Source organism: Oryza glaberrima, chromosome 11 (genome assembly GCF_000147395.1).
Source record: "Oryza glaberrima chromosome 11, OglaRS2, whole genome shotgun sequence".
Taxonomy (NCBI): domain Eukaryota; kingdom Viridiplantae; phylum Streptophyta; class Magnoliopsida; order Poales; family Poaceae; genus Oryza; species Oryza glaberrima.
In genome coordinates, this window is record NC_068336.1 from 20,778,787 (window position 1) to 20,793,487 (window position 14,701).

The 14,701-nt window shown below is 41.8% G+C and overlaps 1 protein-coding gene across 1 annotated transcript; it reads left to right on the forward strand.

Annotated features, from left to right (window-relative positions):
• Positions 1–6,580: 6,580 nt before the first annotated feature.
• Positions 6,581–11,940, forward strand: LOC127754492 (ETO1-like protein 1). The gene is made up of 5 exons (XM_052280045.1): positions 6,581–7,400; positions 7,624–9,333; positions 9,617–9,908; positions 10,700–11,009; positions 11,378–11,940. Exons 1-5 carry the CDS (start codon positions 7,273–7,275, stop codon positions 11,596–11,598), a joined length of 2,661 nt encoding a protein of 886 aa, XP_052136005.1. The 5' UTR covers positions 6,581–7,272; the 3' UTR covers positions 11,599–11,940.
• Positions 11,941–14,701: the final 2,761 nt, after the last annotated feature.

A 14,701-nucleotide genomic window follows, 5' to 3' on the forward strand; every position in this document is an offset into this window, starting at 1 on the left:
GATTTGCTATTCATTACGAATTTGTCTGTCAATCATCATTTTGCCCTAGTTCTTTTTTTTGTTCTGCAAGTATGCAGTTTCGCGTTTGATTGTGGAACACACTTTGGAGACATGAACAAAATGTAGAATCAACATATGCAAGCAAGCAACTTTCTGTACTTCAAATCATGGTCAAGCAATTCCATTGTTTATGTCTGTGTGTTAGGTGGCATATAAAACCTGGGTTTTAGTGTGCCATTTCTTAAGTTCATATTCCCTTTTGTTTTGTCCCAGTTCATAAAATGTAAGACATCAGAGTTTAAACTATATGTTGTGTCATTTACAAGTCACAAGTTGCCCCAGATAAGCTTTCGGATCTTGTCATGATTTAAATTCCGCATTGACAAAGCCATATTATATGGATGTAAGAAAGATATCAATAAAAACGATTAAACTCCACGGTGTTGTTGTACTTGCTTCATTAAATTTCATCACAAATTTTCAGCAGTTGAGGCTGCTCCACTCCAACATGGACGTGACAGCAGGAGTGAGTGAGCAAGAACAGCTTTGTACGGTAGCCTTTCCCATCACAGGTACGCAACGCAAGAATCCCTAATCATGTCGTGAGCTGCTTAATCACGCCATGCGTGTACGTGATCCTAGGGGATTAAGTGAATTGAAAGCAGGTTACCAAGGGCAATATACTCTAACCACACCCTCTGTCCATGCCCATCTCATTGGTGCCAATTGTAATTAACAGAGTGCTTAGGAGATATTAGGATGAGATAAACAAACATAATTATGTTAGCTAAGCTAAACCATGTTATTTTTTTGTGCCAACTGTAATGAAGAGAGAAACTTGGGAGGATTTATGTTAGCTTAGCTAAGCACATGTTTTTTAGGGTGCCAATTGTAATTAAGGGAGAATTTATGAGAGATTGGGATGAGATAAATTAACACTATTATGTTAGCTAATTAAGCTAAGCACATGCTTTTGTGAGGGTTAGGTTGGTCAAATGGTACGAGCGTGCTTGCTTTGGGGGACAAGAACATCCTTCGTGTACTCAGAAGGCACAAGACAAAGAAAGGGGTTTTTGTACGAAAAGGTGAAGCTTTTGTGCCTGCTTAAGGGAGTAAGTAGGAGGAGCACTTCACACCCGTGCCAATGCATGTACACTAACACTACAGTGTTAATTAATCCCCTTTCTAGGCAGGTGGTGATGATGATGCACATTGCACTACGTGTCCTTTTTTATTTGTCACGTACATTGATCTCTTTAAAAAAAAATTGTCGATTTCTCCTGGTGTGAATTGGAGACCTGCTACGGTGCTAGATAGGGCCTAGGGACAAGGTTGCTCAACATCTCCACCTCCACTCACCAAGGTTTATGATCTCGATTGATTTTTCTTTGCTAATTTCAAAGGAAAATTGGCACATTTAGAATGAGTTTTGATAATTTTTCCGTTGAGATGCATAGTTCGAGCCTTGAGACGATTGGAATCGTAAAAGTTGATAGAAATTAGTCGAGATTGTGAAGCCTGCTACTTACTTGGAATCAAATCATGGGGTTGATAATCTTTATGTAGCGGATGTAGGATTTATGATATTTTTTTTATTTTTCAATGAGCCATATTTTGTAAGATGAGTTTACGAAAATTCATTGGTGAGATCAGGCATGAAAGACTATTAGTTTAGCCATTTGTTAATATTCTCCTCTTTTTGGCTACGGGATTGGCTCAAATGTCCAAAAATCTCGTCAAACTAGACCACTCATGAAAAAACCTATAATGAGAAAATGATGGATGAAAGTATTAAAATTTGGCAGCAACAAAGGCATATGCCCTTTCAAATTATTATTCCCCGTTATTTTGTCAACTCTGTAAAATCCTCAAAATTTATCAATCAAATGACCCTATCTCTCACACAGAGACACGCTAGATGACGTCGTGAACCGATGGCACCGCGTAAAAAAAATATAGTTTAAGTTGTCATCATCCTAACATACCATGATTTAGGTCCATCTTTGATCACCTGATAACAACTTAGTAATATATTCAAACGCCAAAAATTCAATTAGGATCACATGATCTATAAAGATTAGTTGGTCAATCCATCAGAAGAAGTCAAAGCTGGAAGCAGCCCCCATCCATCCTTTTTTTTTCCTCCTCACGGTTCAGACTTGAGACACGCCACACCAGTCCTCTCGTAGACCAGGTCTACAGACAGAGCAGCACGGTTGCCAGCTGGCCCCGTGGGCCCCACCGGCCCATAGCCGTTGTTGGCTCGGGTTTGGTTAAGCGCGCGGCCGCCTCTCTCACCCAATTAACCCGCGTCCACCATGGGCCAGGTCCACGGTGCACCGCCGCGGCGGCCCACCCGCACGCGGCTCGGCCGACCACATCGATCCAGCGATGGCCGGGTCGGGTCGGGTCGGTTGGGCGTGCGACGCAACACGAGCCGTTATCCGCGCCCGGTTTCCCTCCTCACGGCTCCACCGCCACTCCTGCTGCTGCTGGGTTGTCTGCTGAATTGGGTACTTAGTAGTAGTAGTATTTTTCTTTATACATGGTTTATTTGGTGTTTGGTTTCTCGGCTAAAAATATTACCATGATTGAAAAGTACTAAGGGGATGTTGGTTGCTATCTTCAATGTACCACATGCCTATCTTAGTTATGCCATAATCTTTTTTTGCAATCATTTAGTTCATTACCACAAATATGGCTCGCCGCACTTTTCAGTCATATTGTCTCACGTGTCATTGACCTATTTTTTTTTTAACTAAGCTTGTCTAAGGTTTGGCTGAGGATTTATGAGCCACAACTAATTGCCTCAATTGTGGTTTGGCAGTGTTAGCTACTAGCCAAACAATCCTAAGTCTAATGTGGTTTTGGTGTGTAAAAGGATGAAGTTATTTAGGTTCGTTTTGGGTCCTCGAGACGCGGTACGTTACGTCTAATTTAGTACGATTACGATAAAAAAAAATAGACGTAGGTAATAAAATACGAGTAAAAGCTCGACGCGGTGAAATAAACATAGGGAAATAAAATAGGAGAATAAGCAAATGAACTCTTGGCTCAGGGGCAGCGCTTGGCAGTGGCCACGCTGGCACGCTACCTATCTGCATCGGACCGGGGGATTTTTCCCATATGGCCTCTAGGTTAAGTCCCAAATGGATAGGGTACCCATGCGCGTGCGCTTTCAGTGGTATGTCATGTTCCCCGTGCACTGGAAGCTTTAGGTTCTCCAAGTCTCTAGCTTAAAGTATTTGTTGGACACGCACACGTGTGCGTGCATGTGAAGTTGCATGGGTGGTGTGATGTGTGTACGTCCTTTGTATCCTCTCAAAAGAAATATGAGAAGAAAGTCTTTGTGTAAAACTAACTCAGCAATGGAATTAAATTTGTTAGATGGTTGTTATGCCTATATGCCATGATATGAGAATAGTCTAAACTGAGACTTAGGTCATGTTTGGTGGGCTTGGATTTTGAAAAAAAAAAACTTTCAATTTCTAATTTATTTTCTGTATTTTATAACTATGGATTTTTAGAATCTGAGTGATATTCTATATTGTTTGGACGAGTGGAAAATTATGAAAAAAATGAATCTGTCAAAAACTCTTCCAAACAAACAGCTAATTTGATAGGATTTTTTCTATATAAAGTAATACTTAGTATTACATCATTTTTAGTATTTTATACAGTACCTACGTATTCTTAGTGTTACACCTTTTGTAAATTAACTTAATGATTCATGGCTAGCATGGGTTTATAAATTAATGTTTCTCTAAATGAAACGAGGGGGACAATGCCGTACATTTTAAGGGGGAGGAAAGAGATAGAAATTCACCAGGGTTTTAAAAGAGAATTTTGTTAGGGTGGCGTTTTGCTTGTGAAAAAAAGGGTCATTTTCTCGAAATCCAAACAAAATCAATGTCAACAATGTATCATTGTAACATCCGACGGCAACGTATCAGTTACTCATTCTCATTGTATAGTCCTGTAACATGGAATTGCAATTTCCTTCTCTTTTTTTTTGTTGTTTTCTACTTTTTCTACCTAGAAGTGTACTAAAAGTAGATAGATGTATAGTGACGTATGCGGCTGGTCTCCAGCTGCATTCAGGTCCTTTAATTCTGACTTTGTGAGGCAGGTTGGTGGGACCAAGTTTGACTTCCCCCAAAAAAAGAGATGATTAGAGCAAATGCAGTAAAGATCATCAAAGAGTAAAGTTAAAAAGTTAAGGCGAATGTGCCTCACTTAACAAAGCTGTTACCACCAAGAGAAACTTAACAAAGCTGTTAATTAATTAATTACTCCTACCCCTGGTACGTAATTGCCATTAACTTAATGTAGCATTACCTTCCTGATTTTTTTTCTACCATTTCTATGGATAAGTTTTCAGCATAATTTAACACATAAAATTTTAATTGCATGGACATGGAAGAATCGTATAAGTAAATTAATAACCATGACGAAATGAATTTATTTGCATGGACATATATAGAAGAATCTTGCAAATAAACAAACAAGTCGGATGAAATGGCACAGCGAGTGTGACCTGTTGCATGTTGGCAACCATGCAACGTACGCGCAACTCCTAGTTTATTGCTTGGGGAAAGAAGATTAGTGCACATGCATGATGATGCAATAGAACACCAAGAAAAATAAATATGGCCAAGACATAAGACAGGTTTAGACCAGGGGAGCAAGGCACAGATTACTTAATTAATCGGCGTTGGCAATACTTAAATCATTTGGATAGCTAGATTCTTGGATTTTGCCTAGCTTAGCTAGTGCATGAATATTAGAAAATCAGGACAGCTTGAACAACCGATTTAGGGAAAAGAAAACACCAAGGTCTATTTTGTATAGGATCCTTGAGGTTGAAACCATTTATACAATGAAAAATCTGTATGGATAAACATGACCACAATTTGCCATAGATTTAGGCTTAGTTTAAAATAGTCTAAACAGATGAATGGATGATAGATTATTTAATTTTTATGATATTCAATAGTACAAACAGATAAAATAAACAAAGCTGAAAATTTGTTTTAAAAATATTCTAAGCAATTTATATATATATAAAGCTTTTGAAAAAAGAAATCAGACCATTTAGGGGAGCTTAAAAAGCGTGCCCGTAAAGAGGGGAAAAAAATAAGCCTTAGTCTTTGTCCATCGTTAAAATCTACAGTACATGACATCCAGCTTATTTTATCACTGTTTCAAAATAAAAAGGAGAGCTTATTTTAATTTATCACACAAAGATATGACCAAACATAGCTTCTCTTCTAAAGGAAGATAGTTACAACCAGTGGAATTTCACCACTTTAGGGAATTATACTGCAAACACAAACTGTTAATAATAGAAAAAAATAACACCATAGTTTATTTTCTTGTCACTATCTGAGTGATGATTGATATTGATTGTATATAAAACCAAACAAGGCTGTAAATATGGGTAAATCAAGCCGTTGGGAGCATTGATATACCCCCGGGGAAGACGATGATCCGATCGAGAGTAGCTGAGCCGACTCTCTCTCTCACTCTCGTCTCTTGGCAGATCAGATCAAGATCACCATTTAATTCCTACATACTCACCGTGACCAAATACGTACGTTGACCATAAATGGCCATCCATCCACAATCCATCCATCTGCATATGCTTCTCTCCCAACCCCAAACCGCGTCTTCTTCTACCTCCCGCTAAGTACACGCACAGTACCACACATTAGTAGTCGTAGTCCTCCTCCTCGTCACCGCCGCCGCTTCTCCTCCTCCTCTTCCTCCTCGTCACCATCGCCATATTCCGACCAATGCCATTGCCGCTGTCGCACGAATATAACGTATCCAAAAAGACACACAGCAGCGACGATGTCCTGTATGTGTAGTCGAGCACGTCCGGACGATGTACAAAATTTTAAATTTAAAGCTTAAGTTTAAAACTTAAATTTAAACCCGTGAAATTTTATTTCTTTTCATCGTAATTTATTTCTTGATATTGACTTTAAACTCGTTAAAAATATATATTTAAATATTTTTTAAAAATATATTATTTCTTCTTTAATAAGTGTTATGGAAATATATATCTAAATATGTTTTTAAAAATATTATTTTTTTGTTAATAAGCATTAAATAAATATATACTCCCTCCGTTCTATTTTAAGTGCAACCATGATTTTTTATGCACAACTTTGATCGTCCGACTTATTTAATGTTTTTCTAAAAAAGATTAAAAACATAAGTCATGTATAAAGTACTATTTATGTTTTATCATCTCATAACAATAAAAAAATATAAATTATAAAAAAAATTAAATAAGACGGACGATCAAAGTTGAGCACGAAAAATTATGGTTGTATTTAAAATGGGATGGATGGAGTATTTAAAGATTTTTAAAGAGAAAATCAGTGGTAGCCAAAAAACCATGGGAGCCACAGCGCTGACGCGCAGCACAGTGGCCAGGTGGACACGATGGGGTTAGGCTTGTCCTCGATGGATGGCCGACTTAACCCCCGCAATTAACGCGGATTAATCTCGCCGCGACCACAACAACTTCCTCTCTGTTTCACTACCCACCCCCCCTCTCTCTCTCTCTCTCTCTCTCTCTCTGTCTCTACACGCTTTGCAATTTTGCATCGTGCCATCGTCCTGTCTCTCTCTCTTCCTCGAGAAAGAAAGGAGGAGAGGGGATAAAGCGCACAAAGAGCAGCCGCTTTGTGCCAATCTCTCTCTCTCTCTCTCTCTCATCTTCTCCTCCCCAAAAAGAAGAGATCACCAATTCTGTGGCTGCTTGTTTCAGCTGCTTAGGATTCCCAAGAATTCCATTCCAAAGCAGCAGCTGCTCCTCCTCCTTGAATCTTGGGATTCAGTGCACGCCTCCCTGCTTCTTCCTTCCTCCTCCTGCCTTGCAAATCTTGGAGCTTTTCTTTTTTTTTTCCGCTCTTCTCTTGTAGGAGTAGGAGAGTAGGAGGGGTTGGAGTGGAGGAGATTGGATTTGGTGGTGGTGTTTTGTGCGGCGGTTGGGGGTAGAGGAAAGGGGAGTTTGTGGGGGGAGTGGTTAGTTCTTGGCTTCTTCTTCTTCTTCAGCGAGAGCTACTACAGCTACAGCTCGTGCTCGTGCGCCATTAAAGTCCTCGCCTTTGCGTCTCCCCCCTCTTTCTACCAGCCCACCTCCTCCTCTTCTTCTTTGGATTAGGGCTTCGAAGGCGGCTGCTTTCTCTGCGGAGGGGGTTGAATTCTTGCGATTCTTGGAGGGGGGATTTGTCCTGAGTGATTTGGTATGTGGGCAGCATGAGGAAGCTCTTCTTCTCCGAGTTGACCTCCTGCAAGGAGACCAAGCTCCACTCCGCGCCCCACTCATGGCTTCCCCTCGAGAAAGGGAAGCTCTCCAAGTTCGCCGGCCACTCCACCTCCTCCATGTAAGTTCTCTCTCTCTCTTGCTGTTACATGATGCGTTTGGCTTGTTCTGAATCCTGCTACTTTAGTTAGTTACCTGGTCTTTGTTAGTAGTACTTTGTGTAGAGAGAGATTCACAAAATTCAGATTTTACTGGTATAGTTCTGAAGAGCTTTGCTGGCTGGTTGGTTGGTTGGTTGTGATGTTCATCAATTTGATTCTTGGTGGGTTGTGGTTGTGGTGCAGAGAATCGCTGATGAAAATGCCGGAGCCGGCAGTTCTTCCCCACTTCAAGCCTGCGGATTATGTGGACATATTGGCCCAGATTCATGAGGAGCTGGAGTCTTGCCCTCCTGATGAGAAGTCGTGCCTGTACCTGCTCCAGTTCCAGGTTTTCCGCGGCCTCGGCGAGGCGAAGCTGTCGCGGAGGAGCCTCCAGTCCGCGTGGGAGAAGGCGAGCACGATACACGAGAAGCTGATATTCGGGGCATGGCTCAAGTATGAGAAGAAAGGGGAGGAGCCGATATCCGACCTCCTCAGCTCGTGCGGCAAGTGCTCTCAGGAGTTCAAGCTGCTGGATTTCGTGTCGCAGATCTCCACCGGGTCGCATGAGATAAGCTATGATGATGAGTCGGATGTGTTTTGGGGCTCTCCGGTGGTACATTTCCGGATAAGAGATGATATGATTGCATGCGATCGGCGAAAGCTTGCTGCTTTGTCGACTCCGCTGTATGCAATGCTTAACGGTGGCTTTCGGGAATCACATCTTGAGGTTATTGATATGTCTCGGAATGGCATCTCCTCGATTGGTATGCGAGCAATCAGTAAATTCAGCTTGACAGGAAGGTTACCGTATTTATCAGCAGATGCTATTTTGGAAATGCTTGATTTTGCTAATAAGTTTTGCTGCAATGGCCTCAAGGATGCTTGTGAGCGAAAGCTTGCTTCTTTCATTTGCTCGAGGCAGGATGCTATAGACTTCATGGAGTGTGCTCTTGAGCTGGGTTGTTCCATCCTTGCTGCTGCATGCTTGCAGGTGCTCCTGAATGAGCTTCCAGAGTGCTTGAATGATGAACAAGTGGTTAGGATATTCTCCTGTGCAAGTAAGCAGCAGCGATCCACAATGGCTGGAAATGCTTCTTTCTCCCTATATTGCCTTCTTAGTGAAGTCTCCATGAGCATCAACGCGACATCGGATGTCACAGTGACCTTCTTGGAAAAATTGGTGGATTCAGCATCAGATTCTAGACAGAAGCAGTTGGCCTTGCATCAGCTGGCGTGCACAAGACTTCTAAGGAAAGATTATGCTGAAGCCGAGCGCCTGTTCAATGCTGCCTTTACCGCTGGACATCTCTATTCAGTAGTGGGTTTGGCTAGACTGGCCTCTATGAGGGGTAATAAGCATTTTTCTCTCAAGTTGCTTGATTCTGTCATGTCATCTCGCTGGCCACTTGGATGGATGTACCAAGAGAGAGCACTATATTTGGAGGGTGATAACAAGTTGGAAAATCTTAACAAGGCCACTGAGTTGGATCCTACCCTTACATACCCCTACATGTTTCGAGCTGCATCTTTGATGAAAAGACAAAGCGTTGAAGCTGCCCTTATGGAGATTAACCGGATCCTGGGATTTAAGCTTGTTCTGGAATGCTTAGAGCTAAGGTTCTGTTGCTATCTTGCACTTGAGGACCATAGAGCTGCTTTATGTGATGTCCAGGCAATCCTCACTCTTGCTCCAGATTATCGTATGATTGGTGGTCGGGTGTCTGCAAAGCAGCTGCGTATGCTTGTGATGGAGAATGTTGAGCAGTGGACAACTGCTGACTGTTGGATGCAGCTTTATGATCGTTGGTCATCTGTGGATGATATAGGATCCCTCTCGGTCATATATCAAATGCTGGAGTCAGATGCTGCTAAAGGAGTTCTCTACTTTAGGCAATCTTTGCTTCTTCTCAGGTAACTTAATTAACTTATTTTATTGCACAGAATAAGAGTTAGCATGATTAAAAAATGATACAGCACATCAATGATTAGCATTGTAGATGTATAGCACATGGTTTGCATTGCCTGGCATGTCTTACACCTTCTAGTGTGTGGATTCATTTGGAATGCCAAACTACCAGATGGTTGATCAGCATAGTTGCACATGCCTCCTGACCAACTTACATCATGGTCTAATTCTTGTGCTAGAATCTCAGGGATGTTGTGATTAATACTATTTTAACCTTTTTTTTTTCAGATTAAATTGTCCTGAGGCTGCAATGCGCAGTTTGCAGCTAGCTCGTGAACATGCTGCAAGCCAACATGAACAGCTTGTTTATGAGGGATGGATATTGTATGATACCGGCCACTGTGAGGAGGGACTACAGAAAGCAGAAGCATCCATCGCAATACAAAGATCATTTGAAGCATTCTTTCTGAAAGCTTATGCTTTGGCTGATTCGAGTCTTGACCCTTCAACTTCAGCAACAGTTGTATCACTTCTTGAAGATGCATTACGCTGCCCCTCTGATAGACTACGGAAGGGTCAGGTATGGCTTTATGACTTCATTTTCTTCCACATCCTTTCATCAATTCTACTTAGCTAAACAGACCATGCATGATAACAAGTTGCTGTCCTGTTTCTGCTGTGACATAATGCAAATTCTGAGATCATATTTCTCATAACAAAAATAGGAATACTTTATACCCTTGTAGCACATTCTGAAGTAGTCAAACAAAGGTTTCAACTTGGGTTCTTGGTACATGAAGTGTAATTTTACCTTGTTGAGTTATCTTTTAATACCTTCGTACTTGAGGCATAATGGCATAATATGCATTTGTTCATTTTCCAAATTCGTTGGTTGTTATTTAGATCAGGTGTTGTTGCTCCACCTATGTTAGGAAGTTAAGATGTCCTATTCATTATTGAATTATTAATGCAAATGGCGCTCTCACTATTAAAATTGGCTGTCCTGGTGCTCATAACATGCCAACCATCAATTCTTCTCATAGGTGCACTGCAAGCGTGATTTGATTTCCTATCAAGTATCTAACATGTTTCTAAGTTATGAGTTATGACATCTGATACCATTGATGCTACTGATAATTGCCAACCATATGGATGAGTGGACTGACTTAAATGAAACTTTGCTCTCTTTTTTTTCATCAGTTTAGCTAAATGGACCGACCAGCCACAATCAGTACTTTTTTCTATCAGCTTAAGCTGACAGTGTACATTTTATTTCTGTAACATTGGTTGACCCAATCTGCAGCATTGTATTTGATTTGAGATGTTCGCGAATGGTACATCTTATTCATCGTAATGTGTGACATCTTGTAGGCTCTGAACAACCTTGGGAGTGTTTATGTGGATTGCGGGAAGCTTGACCTGGCAGCTGAATGCTACATCAATGCCCTAAAGATTGGTCATACCAGAGCTCATCAAGGCCTTGCCAGGGTCCATTTCCTCAGAAACAGCAGAACTGGTGCATATGAGGAAATGACCAAGCTAATAGAGAAGGCCAGGAGCAACGCATCAGCTTATGAGAAGAGGTCGGAGTACTGTGATCGTGAGCTAACAAAATCAGACCTGCAGATGGTGACCAAACTAGACCCTCTGCGTGTATACCCCTACAGATACCGTGCTGCTGGTAAGCACCACTTCCTGCCTAGCAAATCTTGTTTGTTTATATAGGTATGACTGAGACAAGATTTGTCATGATAGCAAACCACCAGTTTCAAAGCAGGTTGAAACTTGGATATAAAATCGTGGTCACAGTAGTTTAATTTGTTAGTAGATGTAGCTCATCGGTGTCCAACTCCCAGAGGTTTGTGCTATTATAACTAACCAACTACTCCTTTTCCTATCATAAGCTGGTAAGAAGTCAATGTTGTTTGGCAATATTCTATGCTCAACTTGATCAGTTGGTGTAACAACCACATATTTCACTCAGTTCAAAAATTAGCTCATCTGTTTGATATTCTCATGCATCTTTTTTCGCTGATCTGGAATCCTCAGTGCTGATGGACAACCACAAAGAGAAGGAGGCCATCGCGGAGCTGACAAAGGCAATCGCCTTCAAGGCGGACCTGAACCTGCTCCACCTGCGAGCCGCCTTCCATGAGCACGTCGGCGACATCTCGAGTGCACTCCGGGACTGCCGTGCAGCGCTCTCCGTGGATCCTAACCACCAGGAGATGCTCGAGCTTCATCACCGGGTGAACAGCCAAGAACCCTGAGCCCCCCATTGTTGTACATACAGGAGCTCTACATAGCCAACCATACCCCAAGTGTATGTTTTGTACCATACACAGCAGATCAATGTAAGGATAGTAGCCAATTTAGGCCTTCCACCCCCAAAACCAACCCAATTCCTTGTGTCCTTAATTAGAATATGTTGCTCATCATAGTGTCCTTTTTTTAGTAAATTATTATATTTTTGTGATTAAGCCCCCTCCTAATTGTACCCTCCATGTGCCCTCCCCCAACCCCATGTTCCCAACAAGTTTTGACTATCTCATGTGTAAATGAAAAATGGAAGAAAAAGAATGGAGAAGGTTTGTGTCGGCGTCTGCGCAAAACTGTCAAAGTTGATGCTAATCACTGATTGCACATGTGCTTTGTTTCTCTTCTGATTATAAACAAAATGAACTGATGAAACTATCAGAAACAATGCCATGTGGATTAGAAGAACTTGGAATTGTTTCTTTGCTTAATTTGTTTATTAACAGCAGTCATCATCAGTCTGAAGAATTTGTGGCATCCATTGATCAGTCAAGTCAGTGCTGCCATGATTGGAGCACTTTGCTTGACAGTGGATGGATGGTCCATGAATGGTGAAACTGGGAGAGAAGAATTCATGGGATTCCAATCTTTTTTTCTCCTTACAAGTCATCATCAGCAGTATCAGTTGAATTGACCGGATGATTATCATCTTCTGGTGATGCGTCATGGGTGATCAATGGCGTACGCATGATGGTCCATGGCCGTCAGAATGAGATCAGATGGCTGTGAGACAGAGTGTGAGAGATTCAGAATCACGCGTACCTAGGATTCCTTCAATCTGCTGCTGCACTGGAGTGAAGGTACATGCAGGCTATAGACAAAAATGGACGGTCCGGATGGATATCTGTGGACGAACTGATGAGTGCCAAAAATCTCTGACATGGTCCATGGCTTGGATTTATGAAGGCACAGAGTTTTTTTTTTTTTGTCTTTTGAATTTTTAACACTTCAGAATATATATATATATATATATATATATATATATATATATATATATATATATATATATATATATAGTTTTTTAGTAATCAAAAGGGCAATGTTAAAAAAAGGATTTAAAAAGCCACATTTTTTCGCCTATAATTGATTATAAGCCGTAACACTTATTAGAGAGGAAAATGTGGGTAAAATTTTTATATTTGTGTTTTAGCAATTTAAAAGCCAATGATGAAAAAAAAATCAAAATCAACTCTAAAATTATGGTTTAAAAATTCAAATTTTGGATGTGGCTGAGAAGCCAAAGAGCAAACGATGGAGCTTCTATGAATCACTACGATTTCTACTAATTATATTGATGTGAAGTTAGACGAGGTAATGCTTTTTATATAGTACTAGTACGATACAAGGTCAAAAAGATAAAATGAAATGAAAGGATGGTGTGATGCAAGATTTCATATCAGACACTTGTATTTGGCTTCATGCAAATCTTTTTCTTGGTCTGCCTAACAATTTCAACAACAAAGCTGGATTTCATCACCTATAAAAACAACATGTTACAACTTACAACACAAGATCTCCATGATATCACATCTAAAGTTGTGTTTAGGTAAATGATAGGTGTAACCATCCAGGCAGACATGACAAAGTTAGGCCTTTTTCCATTAAATTTCATTTCTAGCTTGGCATATCCATCTGAAAATGTCAAGAAAACGTCAAAGGATGCTCACCTCATGGGTAGTGGCTGTCTGCCTCAAACTTTTTTCTGATGGAATTTCAGCTGCAAGCTTCTGTGTCAGACTCAGAGCCACATGCTAAGAGAAAATGAATCTGAACTCGTTGAATTGAATCGTTTATTAATGGGCTTGTGGTGGCTATCAGATGAGCTCATAGAACACATGATGAGGCTGGATAGAGAGGATAAGAGATTGTGATGATAAGCTCTCCTACGCGTCTCAAACACTACTGATTTATTGAAAGTTATCCACTACTGGGAGAGCCTTGTTTACATGATCATTATTAGGGTTTTAATTTGTGTGCTTGATGTCAAAAGTTTTGCTTGTTTTGTATATTGACCAAATTACCAGAAAAAAGTGCCAAATTGGCCAATTCCTGGTGTATCGATGTGGATACTTGGGTTTAAATTGGCTTGAAAGCAACTAACGCGTATTGTGGTTAAATAACAAAATTGAGCTGTAATTATGAAGTTATTGACAAGTGCGTTAACTATATCTTGCACACGAACAAAAAGACTATATTTTACGCACGGACAAACTTACGTAAACCAACTTCAATTCGATCTAAAAACGTTTGAATTTGTTGTATCAATGAACGATCTATCGCTCTGCCTTGCTAATTTCATTCATAGCGTAATGGGCCTAAATTTCCCAGGCCCATGATAGTCCAACCTGATCCATATTGGAAAAAGTACACCGAAGGTCCCTCAACTTGTCATCGAATTACAAAATCGTCCCCCAACCGTAAAACCAAATATATAACATCCCTTAACTTACAAAACCGTTTGTTTTACACCCTTCAGTGGTTTTGACCCCGGTTTTATCCTACATAGCGGGTGAGTCAAAGTGGGACCCACGTGGGCCCTACATGCCAGGACGCCACGTCTTCAGCTCTCTTTTTCCCCTCCTCTCCCTTCCTCTCTCTCACTCCTCTCCCTCTGGGCAGGTCGGCCGGCGGTGGGGAGGAGGTCGGACGGCCGGCCGGCGATGCGGCGGCAGCGACACGGGAGAAGGGGAGGGAGGCGGCGGCGGGAGCACGGGAGAGATCAAACGTCGACGAATAACGTCGTCGTCGCGAGGAAGGAGGAGGCGGGGGGAAGCGGGCGGTGGTGGAGGAGCTTTGGCATCGCGTTGACCGCGGGCACGACGAGATGCGTCGGCGGCGGTCGGAGGTCACCGCGGCGAGGGAGGAGAGAGGAGCGGTGGAGAAGCGGGAGAAGGGAGGGAGGCGGCGGCGGAAGCACGGGGGAGATCGAGCACGACAGCGGGCGGAGTGGCACTATGTGAAGCCGGCTCAGGTCTGCCATCGCGTCGACGAACGGCGCCATCATCGCGAGGAAGGAGGAGGCGGGGGGGAAGTGGGCGACGGTGGAGGAGCTCCGGC